The 16727-nt window shown below is 56.0% G+C and overlaps 1 protein-coding gene across 4 annotated transcripts in view; it reads left to right on the top strand.

Annotated features, from left to right (window-relative positions):
* The window catches only part of OGDH (oxoglutarate dehydrogenase), a 30998-nt gene extending 15188 nt beyond the window's left edge, over positions 1–15810 (top strand). For 2 of the 4 annotated variants that reach the window (XM_039564428.1, XM_039564426.1), the window contains exons 5-24: positions 2297–2341; positions 4707–4822; positions 5914–6068; positions 6493–6639; positions 7099–7189; positions 8089–8268; positions 9298–9426; positions 9977–10156; positions 10307–10459; positions 11151–11253; positions 11467–11595; positions 12514–12664; positions 12760–12887; positions 12975–13153; positions 13301–13372; positions 13862–13984; positions 14559–14631; positions 15069–15232; positions 15357–15511; positions 15595–15810. In XM_039564428.1, coding sequence (XP_039420362.1) covers positions 2297–2341; positions 4707–4822; positions 5914–6068; positions 6493–6639; positions 7099–7189; positions 8089–8268; positions 9298–9426; positions 9977–10156; positions 10307–10459; positions 11151–11253; positions 11467–11595; positions 12514–12664; positions 12760–12887; positions 12975–13153; positions 13301–13372; positions 13862–13984; positions 14559–14631; positions 15069–15232; positions 15357–15511; positions 15595–15715 — 2594 coding nt within the window. In that variant the 3' untranslated portion in view covers positions 15716–15810. The remainder of the gene's footprint in view (positions 1–2296; positions 2342–4706; positions 4823–5913; positions 6069–6492; positions 6640–7098; positions 7190–8088; positions 8269–9297; positions 9427–9976; positions 10157–10306; positions 10460–11150; positions 11254–11466; positions 11596–12513; positions 12665–12759; positions 12888–12974; positions 13154–13300; positions 13373–13861; positions 13985–14558; positions 14632–15068; positions 15233–15356; positions 15512–15594) is intronic. The other 2 variants (XM_039564429.1, XM_039564430.1) reach the window with 1 other exon arrangement.
* Positions 15811–16727: the final 917 nt, after the last annotated feature.

Here is a 16727-nt window from a genome sequence, read left to right on the forward strand (position 1 = left end):
ACTTGTACATTCAACTCACAGGTCTGCTTGAGGAGAAGGTCAGTTCAGAGGGAAAGTCAGCTCAGAGAGCTGCTGAGTCTGCTGGTTCCTCAGGAGCCAGGTATGTTCCAGCCATATCCTGGCTTCAGAGGATGCAGAGCCCAGTGTGATCCAAGAGCAAGTCTTTCCTGGCAGCGCCAGCCATCATCCAGGGGAAGCAGTCAAGGCTCCATTTTTCCTGCTTCCCCGGGGTGAGTTGCCACAAGCCAAGCAGTGTGTCCTAGTGTGGCTCACCGTGGTGGGAAGCATTCAGGCATGGCTAGTCCATAGGTCTTGGCTGGAAGGAACCTCAGCATGGGTCTGAGCAAGCCCTTAAGCTTAATCTCTGTTCCTTTGGGGCTTTCATATTAAAATACCTGTCATTGTGGCTGCTGGTGTTGATTTGCTTCCCAGGAATCCATGAATTCATAGGAAATAATGATTATAAATATCTGGGGGCAAGATACAATGGTGGCAGCTGCCAGCTCATGCTGAGGCTGTGTCTTGCGGTAGAACCCCAGACTCAGGTGGCTAGAGCTTAGCAAAGGACTTTTTTTAATCTTGCTGTAAGTATTATTTATACTGAGTAGATTTCCCCCTGGTATTCTTATCTTGGAAAACCTCATCTGGTCAATCCTAACTATAACTGGGTGAACTTAGCTTGCCAATAGTGTTCAGGAAGTGGGGAAGGAGCTGCGGTGGTGCAGAACACAGAACTCCAGCTGGGCCTGAGGTTGGGTGTCGCCTGCTTGTGGCAGAAAAAGCCAATTTCTAAGCAGATCCTGCTGGCTTTTTTTTGCTTTGAAAGAGTATGTGACACTTGACAGGGCACTTAATAACAGGAGTGGTTTTGAAACTTGGAAACAATCTTGTTTCCTCTTTCTGAACAGTGAAGTCCTTTAAAGGTCAGCTTTTGTGGTGTGATCACTGTTGCCAACAGTTTAAGTGACAGTGCTGTGATTCAAAGGAGTTGGATGGTTAGTCTCAGAAATTGATTCTTCTTCTCAATTGCCTTTTGTTTAGCAACTGGTTTGGTTCTGGTTTGGAAGCCCTCTTTGGATTAAGCAGTGTGATCTTTGGGAAAAGTGTCAGAGGGAGAAAACCTGCCCAGGGCTACTCGGTCAGAGGAGTGGTGGGGCTGGAGCCACCAAATTCCCCTTTCTCTTGTCCTTTCTATTTAAAAAACAAAGTAATCTCATCCTGATCTTTCACTGCAGCTGGTCTGGCATGGTAAGTGTGTAAAACAAGGACAGGATGACTACAGGAACTCAGTATGACCCTGAAAATAGAAAGAAAGAAATAGTACCTTAGCACGCTGAAATCTGGGTGGTGTGTGGAAGGCTGTGTGTGTCTGTCCGCCTGTCTTTCTCCCTGTGGAAGGTTGTCTGTCTGTCTTTCTCCCCATGGAAGGCAGCTGCCTCTGCCTCATGCCAAGGGGAATTGATGGAAATCCTCCTCCAGCTCAGGAAGAGCCAGGCAAGCCCCTGCAGGGAGCTGGGCTTGAAGTGCTCCCATCTTCCTTTTCCCCACTTTGTCTGATTTTCCCTGCTGACCCAAAGGACAAGTGTTTCCAAGGCCTTTTTTGTAACCCAGGTGAGATTGAGGCACTTGGGTCACCTAAGCTAGCCGGGCAGGCGGCGCTGGTGCTGTCTGCTTGCCCACTGCTCCAGTGTGCCGGTGCTCCCGCCCACACCGAGCGTGCTCCAGAAGAGACGGCTGTGCCTGCCTGCCTCGTGAGCTGCCAGCTTATTAACACCCCAGTCCTCCTCCTCTGTGCAAAGGCAGCACCCTTACCTTCTTGGGCTGACCTTGAAATCCTCCCAGTAGCACGAGCAGAGCAAACCCTGTGGAGCAGGTGTTGGTGGGAGGCAGCTCCCTGCTCTGCAGAGGGTCCCAGTCCCTGTGATGCAGCTTGGCAGGATGCTTTTGGTCGTGGCAGATGAAGATGCTAGGCCACCCCCTCTCCCATCAAGGTGTGAGAGGAGATCTCAAACCATGCAGCTCAACTGCTCCCCAGTGTCAGATGCCGCCCTTCCCCTCCTGTTCCTCCCTCCTCTCATCAGACTTCCCACTAAGATTTCTCTTCTGCCTAGCGTGTAGTCATCCTCCATCCTTGCCCTTTTGCTTCTGATGGATTTTGACTGTATTTTAAATACTGTATTTTTTTGACTTGTGCTTTCCATGACTAGTTTTCACGGTTCCAGGGTTTTTTTACTAACTTTGACTGCGTCTCTCTATCTTCTCCCTTTCTGCACCCCCTCCCTCCCTGCCCCCCCAGACCTCGCAGTGTTCAAGGAGCGGCTGAGAGTGTTAACAGTAGGAGGTATGCAATTAATGAGCCCTTAACCCTCTGGAGTGCAGGACTCTCTTTGAATAGGTTATTCTGGGCATGAACTGAGCTGGTAAAGTGGACCCCTCCCATCTCCCACCACTCCTGAGTTTTGCGACGTTTTATTTTTAATTTCTACTCAAAGTCTTGATGTAGGTGTGTGGTTAGTGACACTTTGCCTTGTAGAAATCCTCGTTTTGAGCCTTGCTGGCCTTTTCTATACCATGTTTGCATGCCTGGCTTGCTAGAGTACATGTTTTGTTGTGAATATTAATTTTACAAGGCCTCAATCTCCCTCATTGGTTCAAGGCTCCTAAAAATCCAATCTGTCTTCTCCTGGTTTTCTCGCAGGGAAAATTCGGCAGCTTGTCCCTTGTCTTCCTCCATCCAATGGTGCTGCTGCCTATAAATACTGAATGTTGTTAGAGCTGGCAGGCTGCAGCAAAGCAGAAGCAAAGATGCTTAGATGTCCTAAAACTCCCTGTAAAATCTGATACTCCCTAAAGTGTGCCAGGGTGTCTTCAAAGCATCACAGCAGAACAAGCCAAAACCTTGTGCTGCAGGTCTGCAAGCTTCAGCAAATTACTGAGGATTCCCTGAAACCCTTCAACAGGCAGTTTGTGTGGGATGCTCCCTGCTGCATCTCTCCCGGATTTCTCTTTGCATGGGAACCAAAGAGAAGCCCCAGAGGCATGGGGCCAAACTCAACTCCTGCCTGGTTCAATGTTCCTAGGCATAGCTCCAGAGCGGAGCTTCTGGGGCCGGGCTTTGTTCCCTCTCCTGGGACTCTGGTGTCCAGGAGGGTGGCGTGAGCAGCAGAGGGGATGGACAGCAGTGGCAGCCAGGAATGTGTCCACTACAGGCTGACTGGAGTGTTCCCAGTCTCTGGAATTGCCCCTCAAGGCTGCACAGGGATGAGCCATGACCAGCCCCATCGTCATGGAATCACAGACTGGCTCAGGCTGGAAGGGGCCTTTCACACCATCCAGTCCACTAGAGCAGGTTGCTCCAAGCCTGGCATTGAACACTTCCAGGGACTGGGCTGTCTACTGCTCACTGTCTGTTCCTGACCAGACAGCAAGGGACAGACTTTTAAGATGGAGTTCAGGGAAGGGGCCAGCGCAGGAGGGGCCAGTTTTTTGCCTCCCATTCCATGAGGAAGGTGGGTTACACTGCCCTGCAGTGTTTAGATGACGTTCCCCATCCCCTCTCTAAAAGAACCTCCAGATGGGATCCTGGGCTGGTTTGGAGGAAGCTGGGAGGAGTAGTGGTATGTGTCTCCTCTGCAGCTCCTGCCCTGGGTTTAGGAAACACCTTGGGACCAGGCTTTGTTTGGGAGCGTGGGAGGGATGAGCAAGAGACCGAGAGAGGTGCCAGGGCTGTAGACCCCCTCCTTCATCCAAGCTCCTGCTTCAGAAGGGTCCTTGGACTCCCCAGTTCCTGGCCCTGCTTCTGCCTTTCGGCATCAGTTCAGCAAGGTCAGCACTGTCCCTCCTCCTCTGTGCCTCAGTTTCCCCAAAGACAACCATGAATTTCAGTGGGTAGTGAGGCACCTCTGATGGCTTTGGGGTACAGTGGGACTCACCTGCAGCCCTAAATCCCAAGGCTCGAGGCCTGCTTGGCCCCTCTCCAGGCCCAGCCCAGCTCCCCATAGCCCCCATACCATGAGTATAAGCTGCCTCCAAACCTTCAGCTGCCAGCGCCAAAGGGAGGAGGTTTGCTGAGCAGACCTAGGCAAAAACTCTTAATTAAAAAGCTGTTGATTGGGGTGAAAGGGTACCTGGGCAGCCAAACCCCTGAGTGGCTGCTGACCGCCCTGCTCCCAGGCTGAGCTATTCAGGAGAGTCTGTCAGAGCCCTGTTGCCTTTTCTCTTCTTTCTCTCTCCCTCCTTGGGGTTTTGTCTGTTTGGTTGTGTGTGTTTTAACTGTTCCCTTCTCCGTGTTGACTCCATTTTTAATTCCCACCATGTGCCAATACCTCCAGAGTGCTCGGTGACTCCTCAATTCCTGTTTCTTTTCTCTCCCCTCTGTTACAATTTGTGGTGTATTTTTTGTGTTCTTGGGGCTCCAAACTCCCTGACTCACCATGGATTTTAATTGCCTGTTTCCATGCATATACATTGCTTTGTGGTTAATTTCCTGCGGTGCCTTCCGTAATAACTCCTTGTTCTGTGCTTAATGTCTTTTTGTTTAATTATGGCTTGGTTTTTATCCCTATAAACCTCCTTCATGCTTATTATTTTTTTTATGCTGCTTTTTTTTGTCCCTTCCCCACCTCTCCCAAATGCACCTGACGGCATCCCCGGCCCTCTTCCTTCCTTCTTTCTCGTGCTTGTCCCACCCATGACAAATCCTGCAGGCTTTTACGGTCTGGATGAATCTGACCTCGACAAAGTTTTCCACTTGCCCACAACCACTTTCATCGGTGGAAATGAATCGGCTCTTCCACTCCGGGAAATCATCCGTCGGCTGGAGGTGAGGAGGGGAGGGGTCTGGCATAGACCTCTGTGCAGCCAGGGGCAGGGGCAGAGCAGTTGTCTTTGGAAAGTCCTGGGTCAACCTGCACATTGTAAGATTTTCAGTTTGGGAACTGCTTCACAGCACTCGCTCCACTCACAAGAGCCACCTTGAGTAACCTGCTCAGCTCTGATCGCCTCCAGCTTTCTGCTGCATTGCAGCAATGCACTTGGTTTGCCCAGGGTGGAGCAAACCCCAGGCAACTGGATATTGCCTTTTTTGAAACCTCTCCAGCTATGCTTTCCAGTTTGAAGCAGCAGCTGGTGCTGGCAGAGCACAGGAGTGGGCTGGAGGCCAGTGGTCCCCTCTCCAGGCACTGCAGCAGTGTTACTGTCCAGCATGGGGGTCCATCAGAGGGTCTTGGTGCAGTTGAGACCCCTGGGGCTGGGGCTTCCAGCTCGTGCAGGCAGTTCCCCTCTTCTGCCAAATTTCATCCCCTCCCGTGCTTGGACTGATTGCAGGCAGCTCTCAGGCACGCTGCAGGCTGCTCAGATGGTCTCTGCTGAGACTAGTTGACCTTGGAAGAAACAAAACTGTGCCAACATCTTAGTTCAGCTGCAGGAATGGGCTCCCCATGTATCGCGGGAGGAGCTTCTTCTGATTCTCCCCTGCCCTGTGATGTAGGATTTTGGACTGCTCACAGGTGATGCCACCAGGAGGGAAAATCTCTCCTCTGAGGTGGATGTAAAGGACCCGAAGGGCTGATTGTGGGCCCCTCAGGGAAGGGGAATTAAACAGCTTGATGCTGGGTCTTGTGCACAGTCCGAGCTGCCCTGCCGCATCCCTTTTCCTGGGCATGCAACTCAAACAAGGCTCCTAAAGCAGGGCTGTTGCAGGGCTGGCAGCTGGGGTCCCCCTCCAGCTGCCAGGCATGAGGGTTGGTGTCTCTGCTGGCACAGAAGAGCTTTTTGGATTAAAGGGTAAAGGGGGGAATGAAGAGCCCCTGGCCCTGTGACCCAATGGGGTGCTGCAAGTGCCTGTCCTTTGGGGGTTTGAGGTGCTGAAGCCCTGGCTGTTGTCTGATGGCCCCCCATTTCCCGTTGGGGCAGATGGCATACTGCCAGCACATTGGTGTGGAGTTCATGTTCATCAATGACCTGGAGCAGTGCCAGTGGATCCGGCAGAAGTTTGAGACCCCAGGCATCATGCAGTTCACCAATGAAGAGAAGCGCACGCTGCTGGCCAGGCTGGTCCGCTCTACCAGGTACCCTGTGGGGGGCTTCACCTTCTCCATGTCTTCCCCAGGAGGTTTGCTCCCATCCGGACTGATGCAGTCACCAGCTGAGTCACATCTTGACATCATCTGTTGCCATCAGCTTAATGAGCAGATTGACGCCAGTGAGCTGCCAGCCTGGCAGGCTCAGGTGCTGGCAAACAGCCTGCAAATGTGGATGATCCTGAAAGAAAAGGTCTAAAAATAAGGACCAAGTGCAGCACGGTGTTAGAGTGGGGGGAAATGGCCAGCTGAGCTCTGTGGGAAGACACTGAAATGACTGCTGTGTGCTGCATGGTACCAGCTTGAGCATCAGTCAGTGCTGTGGCTCCCTTGGTGCGGTTCCCATCCCTTCTCTGGTTTCTGCCCTCAGCTGCAGCGCTGGCACTGATCCCTGCCTCCCTTTGCCTGCTAGGTTCGAGGAGTTCCTCCATCGGAAATGGTCTTCGGAGAAGCGTTTTGGTCTGGAGGGATGTGAAGTGCTGATCCCAGCCTTAAAGACCATTATTGATAAGTCAAGTGAGAAGGGAGTGGATTATGTGATCATGGGGATGCCCCACAGGTAACCTTGCCTCAAGCCATGGTGCTGCTTGGTGTAGGGAGGAGGTGGGGAGATACTGCCAGAGTTTGGTACTGGTGGGCACACTGGTTTCTGCCATCACCTAACTGGTCTTGGTTGGTGATGAACCTCAGCTGGAGAGCTCAGACCTTGGCTGCTCTCTGCTCATCAGAGTCTTTCCAGCTTGTTCGTAAATTCGTCTGGAGAGGGGTGGTGACTTGAGGGCAGAGCTGGAATCATCGTGGAATCCCAGCACCTGCCCACTCTGGGGCATCTCAGCAAGTGTGTAGGATGTGGTGTTGGCCAAACCATCCCTGTGTTGAGGGATCTTCAGGCTCCTTCTGGGAAGCCTCCATCTCTGGGTGACCCCACAGCCATTGCAGGAGTCGTGGGCCATGGCAGTGGGGGTTGTAGGTCACTGTCAGCACTCAATGGCCATCAGCAGCAGTCTTGCTTTTGCAGGGGACGCCTGAATGTTCTTGCCAACGTGATCAGGAAAGAGCTGGAGCAGATCTTCTGCCAGTTCGACTCCAAGCTGGAGGCTGCTGATGAGGTGAGCTTCTCCCCTGCCTGCAGCGGGTTCCTGCTGCCTTCCCTGAGCAGTGCCCAAGGGATGTGACTGAATTGTGCCACTGCTTCTGGTGTCACTCAGCGGCACTGGTGTTGCAAGGATTTCCACGTTGCAAGCACACCTGGGTGATGGGAGTCTTTGTAGAGGTGCCAGTGCTGGTCTGTCCTTGCCTGTCCTGGGGGTGACGTGTGCCCTGGCTGCTGCTGGTGTCTCCAGCACAGGCTAGGCTGTTGGCAGCTCTCCAGGGCATGAAGCAGCCTTGGGGTGGATGCTGAGAGGAGCGGAAGGTGGCCAGGAGCAGAAGTTAATTTGTGCCCCTGGTCCCCATCTGGGGTTCTAAAGCAGCTCCAAAAGCTCTGTCGCTGCAATAAACTCATGCTCCAAAGCTTCAGCATCATAAGCTGGGATGATTTGGATTTTGGGAAGCTGGGCTGGGCTGGCTTGATCCTGTCATGACCTTCAGTGGGATTTCAAGGTGAGAAAGCAGCAGCCCGTGGCCTCGAGGTGCCCTGACGGGGTACCTGGCAGCGTACTGGGAATGGTGCCATGGATGGTCGTGCTGCCACAGTGTGGGTAGAGCTCAGACAAGTGTCACCTGTTATTCAGGGTCTTTGCCGAACCCACCACACTTGCTTCATTCCCTGCACCTTCAGCTGTATTTAGATGGGCTGGATGCATGTAAGTTGGTGGTGGTTTGGCACCTGGAACAGGCTTTCCTGGGTGCCAGTTCAGCTCCTGCAGTGAGTGCCTGCTGTGTTGTGACAATACCTCCAAAAAATGCCCCCCTCTTCCAGCCTTGGGGTCAGCACTCCTCTGTCTCCTTGCACATCCCAAAAGCCACTCATGCTCCTGGGGGGTGACTCTCTTCTCCCCTCTGCCAGGGCTCCGGTGACGTGAAGTACCACCTGGGAATGTACCACCGGCGGATTAACCGTGTCACTGACAGGAACATCACCCTTTCCTTGGTGGCAAATCCTTCTCATTTGGAAGCAGCTGATCCTGTTGTTCAAGGCAAGACTAAGGCAGAGCAATTTTACTGTGGGGACACGGAGGGGAAGAAGGTGAGTGCTGCTCAGATGCGTGTAGGGAATGGATTTTGATGGAGACAGGCTGGTGGAAAAGTGAAGTAACTTGTCTGCTTTTTGTTTGATGTGCCCCTTCCTCTGCTGTCACCCTGACTTTGCTTCCCCATCCTTCTCCTCTGTCTTTGGAGATAACTTTGGGAGGGGCTTGCCCACCCTAGGCTCCCATTGCTGCTTTCTTCATCTCTGAACTGACTTAAGCTGGGCTGTGTGCACAGCAAATGCACAACCCCTTATTGGAAGACAGGGACACGAGGAGCACTCCAAGGCAGTCCAAGCACCACACCTTGGACGGCTTGGCAGCAGGATCTCAATGTGACTAGAGATAACCATTCCTGGGACTGGGAAAGCTGGAGCTGGCAACAGGAGGCAGCTCTCCACACCCCAGTGGGAAGGGACTGTGGGGAGCTGTTTGCTGTGTGATTCACTGCAGACCTGTCTCCAACCCCAAGAAGTGGAAGAGTGAGATCCAAAGTGCTTCCCTCCCTCCTACACCCCAAGGGCTGGATGTAAATAGACAGATCTTGTCCTCGCCTGGCAGGCGGTGTCCTCAGCCAGCCCTGGGATGGTGACAAAATAACGTCAGTGGCTCTGAAGCTCCTGGGCCCGCTCCTGCCCATGGGGCTTCTGGGCTGAAATTGTGAGGGAACAGGGCTTTCTTCTCTTCTTCCCCCAGTGAGAAAAAAGCTTTGCTTTGCAATGTATGTATCTGGGAATGGGACTTGCTGCCCAGCTGGGACATACCAGGTGGTGTTTTGCTGTCTTCTCAGGGTGCCCCAAGGGTGCTGCCCTTGCTGGGGTGGGGCTGGTGTCCACAGCCTCTGCCCAGTGGTGTGTCAGCCATGGGTGACTCCATTCCCATCCCCTGGGAAAGAATTGGATGTGTTGATGAGCTGCTCCATGTCCTTTCCAGGATGCTGAAAGCTCATGGGGAGGAGAGCTGGGCCCCTTCCTGGTTGGTGTCCTGCTCACTGTCCCTGATGACTGCCGTGGCTTCCCCTCTCCCAGGTGATGTCCATCCTCCTGCATGGAGATGCTGCATTTGCAGGGCAGGGCATTGTGTATGAGACGTTTCACCTGAGCGACCTTCCCTCCTACACCACCCACGGCACTGTCCATGTTGTGGTCAACAACCAGGTGAGGAGCAAATCCCCTGTGCCTGTGGGCCTCTGGCAGAGCTGTCTCTGCAGGCTCTGGGCCAGGGAGTAGCTGGAACCAGCAGCAGCTGTTTTCCTGCCAGTGGTCCTGGCAGGAGCCCTAACCTGCGGTCAGCAGAGGGTACTTCTCACCCAGCTGCTCAACGGCAGCAGCTTTTGAGCCCAGTCTGGTGCAGAGGTGATAGAACCTAATGCTCAGTGTGCGAGGTCTGACAGGGCTGATCCTGTCTGCCACCACGAACTGAAGGCATTTTGCTGGTACCAGCCTGTCCCCACAGGTGCAACAGGTACCAGGATGTGCCACTGTGTCCAGACACAGGAGACAGGCAGGTTGTGCATCCACAGCCCAGCTGCAGCAGCTGAGCTGCCCTTGGAGCTGTGTGGACAGTTTCCTGGGCCAGCAAAGCGCAGCTGCCTCACGCCAAGCCAGCCGTGACATCAGTGTCCAAAGAAGGAGCTGCCTAACAAAGCCGTGTCCCAAATCCAGTTGGTAACACTGTGCTCATCCTGTTTCCCCTCACCTGCTACAGATTGGCTTCACAACAGACCCGCGGATGGCCCGCTCCTCCCCGTACCCGACCGACGTAGCCCGTGTGGTCAACGCGCCCATCTTCCATGTCAATGCAGACGACCCTGAAGCCGTTGTCTATGTGTGCAATGTGGCAGCAGAATGGCGAAGCACCTTCCACAAGGACGTGGTGGTGGATTTGGTAAGGAATGTGGCACAAGTCCCTGAAGCTGGGGTGTGCTCGAGTCCCTCCTGGGCTGTTTGGGACCCTCCCTCATATATGATCCAGGTAGCTCCCGAGTGCTTTTGGCCACAGGCAACTGTATTCAAAGGCTCTTTCCTTTCCTGGCAGGTTTGTTACAGGCGCAATGGGCACAATGAGATGGATGAGCCCATGTTCACGCAACCCCTGATGTACAAACAGATCCGGAAACAGAAGCCAGTGTTGCAGAAATACGCAGAGCTGCTGATTTCCCAGGGGGTGGTAAATCAGCCGGAGTACGAGGTACCATCTGTGGGGCCTGAAAGGAAAGCTGTAGGTGGCATTTCCACGGGAAACTACTTAGGTGGTTCAGACCTGGGTGTGAACCATGTGCAGGGCCCACCTGGGCCCACAGGAAACATGGCTTGTGCTTTGTAACCTAAAGGTGGCAGAGCTGTGCTGGGGCTGGGCGTGCGCTGCAGACCTGGCAGTGATGGAGTTTGGAGCCAAGGCTCATCCTTCAACTGTGCCAGCTCTGAAAAAGTGCAGGAACATGTAGTTCAAGGATTGCCTGTGATCAGTGTGGAACAGGCCATGCGGCTCTGGGCCACTGCAGCACAGGCACATCCCAGCGTTCAGGATTGCTGTGGCCACGGATATCTGGGGCAGGTCCTGTCCCGGTTCTGCTGCTTGTGCAGCTTGCGACGCAGACGCTCCGCCAGCCCTGCTTGCCCTGGCACCACCTTTCAGCATCAGTAGGGTTGAAAACAAGATGTCAGCTCTGAGCGTAGCAGAGCTGTCCCTTGGGGTACAGGGGTCCCAGCTGTGGCTGTGCTCTCTGAAGCTGAACTGCACAGCTCTGGGACTCCCCTGCTGTGGGGACCACCTCTGCCCTCCAGCACCCTTGCAAGCTTACACTGAGGTCCTCAGGCTCAACGCCCTTGTTTGGAAATCCCCCGTTAATGTTTTTCTGCCTCCTGGTTCTGCCTTTCAGGAGGAAATTGCCAAGTACGATAAGATTTGTGAGGAGGCTCATGCCAGATCCAAGGATGAGAAAATCTTGCACATCAAGCATTGGCTGGACTCCCCTTGGCCGGGTAAGGCACTAGCAGTGATTTGGAGGCCACAGCAAAGCACCTGACCTCTCTAGAGCCATGGCAGAGATTTTCTAGTAAACCACCCCAGAGGGGAGGTTGGTGGTGCTCTCCCCGTTCCTGGTGTCCCCACCTTTGCTTGAAGGGTGTCCGTGACGTGAGGTCTTCCCATGGATCTGACACATCTCCTGCACCATGATGTCTCTCCTCCGACAGGTTTCTTCACTTTGGATGGGCAGCCCCGGAGCATGACCTGCCCTTCCACTGGCCTCAATGAAGAGGACCTGACACACATTGGTCAAGTGGCCAGCTCAGTGCCGGTGGAGGATTTCACTATCCATGGAGGTAGGAGCTTGTGGAAGCTGTACCAGACGGGGCATTTGTTCCGGAGAGATGTGAGATAGGGCTGGGATGTGGCTTGGAAGGAAGGAACATATTGGATTGCTTCAATATATGTGGGCAGCAGGTCAAGGGTGGGGATCCTTCCCCTCTACGCTGCACTCCTGAGACTCTGCCTGGACCACATGTCCAGCTCTGGGGGCCCCAGAACAAGCAAAACCTGGACCTGTTAGAGCAGGTCCAGAGGATGCCTTGAGAATGATACCAGTGCTGGAGCCCCTCTGCGGGAACTCCAAGAGAGCTGAGAGTGTCTAGCTGGGAGGAAAGAAGGCTCCAGGGAGACCTGAGAGACCCTTCCAGTGCCGAAAGGAGCTTCCAGAGAGGTGGAGAGGCACTTTGCACCAGGGCATGGAGTGACAGGACAAGGGAGAATGGCTTCCCACTGTCAGAGGGCAGCGTTAGATGGGATATTGGGAAGGAATTCTTCCCTGTGAGAGTGGTGAGGCCCTGGTACAGGTTTCCCAGAGAAGTTGTGGCTGGAAGTGTTCAAGGCCAGGTTGGACAGGGCTTGGAGCAACCTGGTCTAGTGGAAGATGTCCCTTCTAGTGGAAGAAACCCCTGTGGCAGGGGTTGGGCTGGATGATCTTTAGGGTTCCTTCTCACCCAGACTCCTGAGTCTATGAGAACTTGTTCACGAGAGAGGTGTGGGTAAGGGAAGTGAACCAAGGAATAGCTCTTCTTTGGAGCTGGTCTTTCCCTGCAGTCCTTATTCCTCATCCGTGGTTCATCCCTCCAGCAGAGGTGAATCCATTCTTCTGCCCATGCCACTTGCAGTCTGTCAGTCCGTGGGCTGGTTGTGGAACAAACCTGGTGTCACTGGAGCTCTGTCCCATGCTGGCTCTGAAACGGCTCCTGTCCCAGCAGGTTTGAGCCGTATTCTGAAAACCCGTGGGGAGATGGTGAAGAACCGGACGGTCGACTGGGCCCTGGCAGAGTACATGGCATTTGGCTCCCTGCTCAAAGAGGGCATCCACATCCGCCTGAGTGGCCAGGACGTTGAGAGGGGGACATTTAGGTAAAGGCCTGCTTTTGGAGGCTTTAAAGGCAATTCCAGCCCTTCTGGAAGGGATCCACAGGCTAATGATGAAGTAACTCTTCTCCCTTCTCCAGCCATCGCCACCATGTCCTGCATGATCAGAACGTGGACAAGAGGACCTGTATCCCCATGAACCACCTCTGGCCCAACCAGGCTCCGTACACTGTCTGCAACAGCTCCCTGTCAGAGTACGGTGTCTTGGGTGAGTGAGTGGGTCTGTGCTCACTGCCCAGGGTCAGGCTGCTCTGGAAGGGTAACCCAACCCTCTCACTGCTCTTCCGTTTCTCAGGATTTGAGCTGGGCTTCGCCATGGCCAGTCCCAATGCCCTGGTGCTTTGGGAAGCCCAGTTTGGGGATTTCCACAACACTGCTCAGTGCATCATCGACCAGTTCATCTGTCCGGGGCAGGCCAAGTGGGTCAGGCAGAATGGCATTGTGCTGCTGCTTCCCCATGGCATGGAGGGCATGGTAAGGACTCCCCTGCTCACCCTGGAGGCAGAGCCCTGGACAGCAGTGGCATGGACAGAGCACTGCTCATGACATGACAGTGCCTGACGTCGGGTTCTCATGCCTGACTTGGCCCGCAATGACCATCCCCCTGCTTGGTCCTTGTAGGGTCCCGAGCACTCCTCTGCCCGCCCAGAGCGATTCCTGCAGATGTGCAATGATGATCCCGATGTCTTCCCTGTGAGTGGTGGCCCCTGTTTGTGGTGCTCAGCCTGGCCCTCCTGTGCCCTGGATTGGGCTGGGTGGAGGGCAGCAACACCCGTGTGGGCTTAGCACAGTGGGAGCTGATGGCAGGAGGCATGGGATGCCTTGGGCTCATGTGCCAGGAGGGTTCGGCGAAAGGGCCTGCCTCTGGTGCCCCGGCTGCACCTCCACCAAACCTGGGGCTGTGGAATAGTCTGAGGTAGAGGTGGCCCTGAAAGTGGCATGAGAAGGGATTGCTGGCCACCCCGATGGCCAGACCAAGGTGGAGGGCACAGCCTTGGAGCCTCTCCCAGGTCTCTCTGAGTCTCTGTGTGCTCTGGAGAGGGAGGGAAGGGAAGGAAGAAGGAAGGAAGGAAAGGGAGGGAGGGAGGGCTGGGGACCACTCCTTTCCCTGCTGCTGGAGCCACGAGGCCAAGAGGTACCATGTGTTTCGTGAAATCCCCTCACCCTTGCTGGCCGAGACAGAAGCTGGATGACTTCGATGTGCGTCAGCTCTATGAGTGCAACTGGATCGTCGTGAACTGCTCCACTCCAGCCAACTTCTTCCATGTCCTCCGGCGCCAGATCCTCCTGCCTTTCCGCAAACCGGTCAGTACCAGCAGACCAGCAGCTCCGTGCCCAGCTTGGTGCCCAAGCAGGGCGCTGTGTCCCTGGCAGACGGGGATGGGGCTGGGGGCTGCTCGTTCATGCACCTCAAACACAGGCAGTAGGCCTCTGCCTGGCCAAGGACTTCATGGTGCTCAGGACTGGCTTGGCACTCGATGTGCAGCTGCTGGCTCATGTGGGCTGCAGGGGCTGTGATCCCTTCCCAAACTCGGTGGGGAGGTCAGGGCTGTTGGAGCCAACAGACACTGATACATAACCTAATTCAGCCACTTTCAGTCAGCTACAGCCATGGGACAGGCAGGTCCCTGGTAGCCCCTCTGCCTCTTCCCCAGGGGACACCCTGACTGGGAGGGTTGGTGCTGTCAGGAATGGGTGCCCAATCTGGCAGAGTACTGCAGCTGAGTGAGAAGCAAATCTCTGGCAGCTGCTCCCTTGCCCAGGCAGGACTGGGGGGAAGGGGGCAGGGGCAGGCAGGTGGCTGCTCCAGCAGTGGTTTGCAGGGGTGGTGTTTCTGGCAGGGCTGACCACCTTGCTCTGCCTCTTACCCCAACTCCAGCTGATAATCTTCACTCCAAAGTCGCTGCTGCGCCACCCTGAAGCCCGCTCCAGCTTCGACGACATGCTGCCAGGTACAAGTAGCACAGAGCTGCCTGCATTCCCCCCACGCCGCTTTGCAGGGTGAAGGGCAGGAGCCTGTGGCCTTGGGTAAAGTCCGCCTGGCAGAAGCCTCCCCATGCTGGAGAGTGGCCGAGTGAGGCCAGGGCCATCTCCTTGGCACATGGGAGCCCCCCATCATCAGGGCCGAGCCTGGCACCCTCGGGAAACTTGGCTCAGTGGAGCTTCCTCCATTGGCAGCCACTTGCTGCTGGGATTTGGCAGCCCCCAGTGGCATGTGATGGTTTGTAGTGGGAGTTGCACCTGTACCCAGGTCAGCTGACTCAGCCTCAGAGGCCTGACTCTGCCGCTGGGGGTCCCGGAAGGGGCTGGCCGGGGATGTGGGTGCAGTGGCTGCTGGCACAGTGCTGTGAACTGCTGTGGCTCAGGGTGCCGTTCTCTTCCTTGGCAGGCACCCACTTCCTGCGTGTCATCCCTGACAGTGGCCCTGCAGCCCAGAACCCTGAGCAGGTGAAGCGGGTGCTGTTCTGCACTGGCAAGGTGTACTACGACCTGACCCGTGAACGCAAGGCCCGGCAGATGGAGGCCGATGTGGCCATCACCAGGGTGGAGCAGGTGAGCAGGGTCCTGCCACTGCCATGCCTGTGGGCTGGGGGTTCTGCAGCCCCTGAGACGCTGCCCTGTGTCCCCTGTGGTGCTGCCCCATATACCCTGTGACAGCACTCTGTGTCCCCCGCAGCTCTCCCCATTCCCCTTCGACCTCCTCCAGCGGGAAGCCCAGAAATACCCAGCTGCTGAGCTGGTGTGGTGCCAGGAGGAGCACAAGAACCAGGGCTACTATGACTATGTCAAACCCCGGCTCCGCACCACCATCAACCGTGCCAAGCCTGTCTGGTAAGGATGCAGGGGGTGGCTGTGAGGCTGGGAGGGAGTTTGTCAGTACAGACCCTTCTCACGGCCCACCTTCTCCCCGGCAGGTATGCAGGGCGGGAGCCAGCAGCTGCCCCTGCCACCGGCAATAAGAAAACTCACCTGACAGAGCTGCAGCGGCTCCTCGACATGGCCTTCAACCTCGATGCCTTCAAGGACCTGGCCTGAGCGCTGGCGCGGCGCAGCATGCTCCTCCGTCTGTCTGTCCGTCTCTGTCCTTCGCTCGCCTTCCCCCCTCAACTACAGACCTTGTCAACCCCACACTGGTGCCTGGAGTCCTTGTCTGCCTCGTATCAGGGCGGCGCTGGTGGGTCTGGGGCCTGCCTGCTGCCTTGGTGGGTGAGACCCATGGCTGCCCAGACCCCTGGATGGACTGGTCCCCAAGACTCTTCTATGGGGGTGTCCAGGGCAATGAGTCAGGTTCCTCCCAGCTCCTCCCAGTCTTGGACTTGCTCCTGCGCAGCCACTGCCTGCCTCTCTTGGAGGAGGGAGATAGGGCGTCTGCATGCCCTGAGGGCCCAGACAGGTGTGAGAGTGCTGTGCCCGTCTCAGTTTTACCTGTCCTTGGGGAGCACCTTTTTCCCCTCTGAGTCTGCACTATCCCCCAGCTCTGAGCCCCTGCAGGGTCAGTGCTGGTGCTGGGTGGCATGTCCTCTCGTGGGAAACCCTGGGTGGGAGTCGGGGGAGGTGATCCCCCGGATGGGGCTCAATGTTGGCGTCTGCAGAGCCCACCGCGTCCTCCCGTGGGAGGTCCTTCGGGGGTGGGGGCGACGGGGGCAGCGCCAGCTGGGACTCGCTGTCGGTATCCCCAGAACCCACCACGGCCTTTCGGTGCGCCGCAGGTCCTTCAGCTGCAGGAGGAAGGTCGGGGGTACGGTACGCGTGCCCCAAGCCCGCGCGTACCCGTGGCTGTGCTGTCACACACCGGCTCGCACATCGTGTCACCGCCCTCTCCGTGCGGCGCGCGTGGGTCCGCGTCCCTGCGCGCAACCCGTTCACACGCGCACACACGTGCACGGTGCCACGTGCCCGCGCGTCTCGCGGTCCCGCCGCCGCGATAGCAGCGCCCGTCGTGCTGCCCCACGCGTGTTGCCCCCGGCGCCCCGCACACGGGGGCCCGCACTCCTCTGCTGCCGCCACCCGCGCTCCCCGCCGCCGCCCAGACCCTTCTTCGGCGCTC

This window comes from Corvus cornix, chromosome 22 (genome assembly GCF_000738735.6).
Source record: "Corvus cornix cornix isolate S_Up_H32 chromosome 22, ASM73873v5, whole genome shotgun sequence".
NCBI lineage: Eukaryota > Metazoa > Chordata > Aves > Passeriformes > Corvidae > Corvus > Corvus cornix.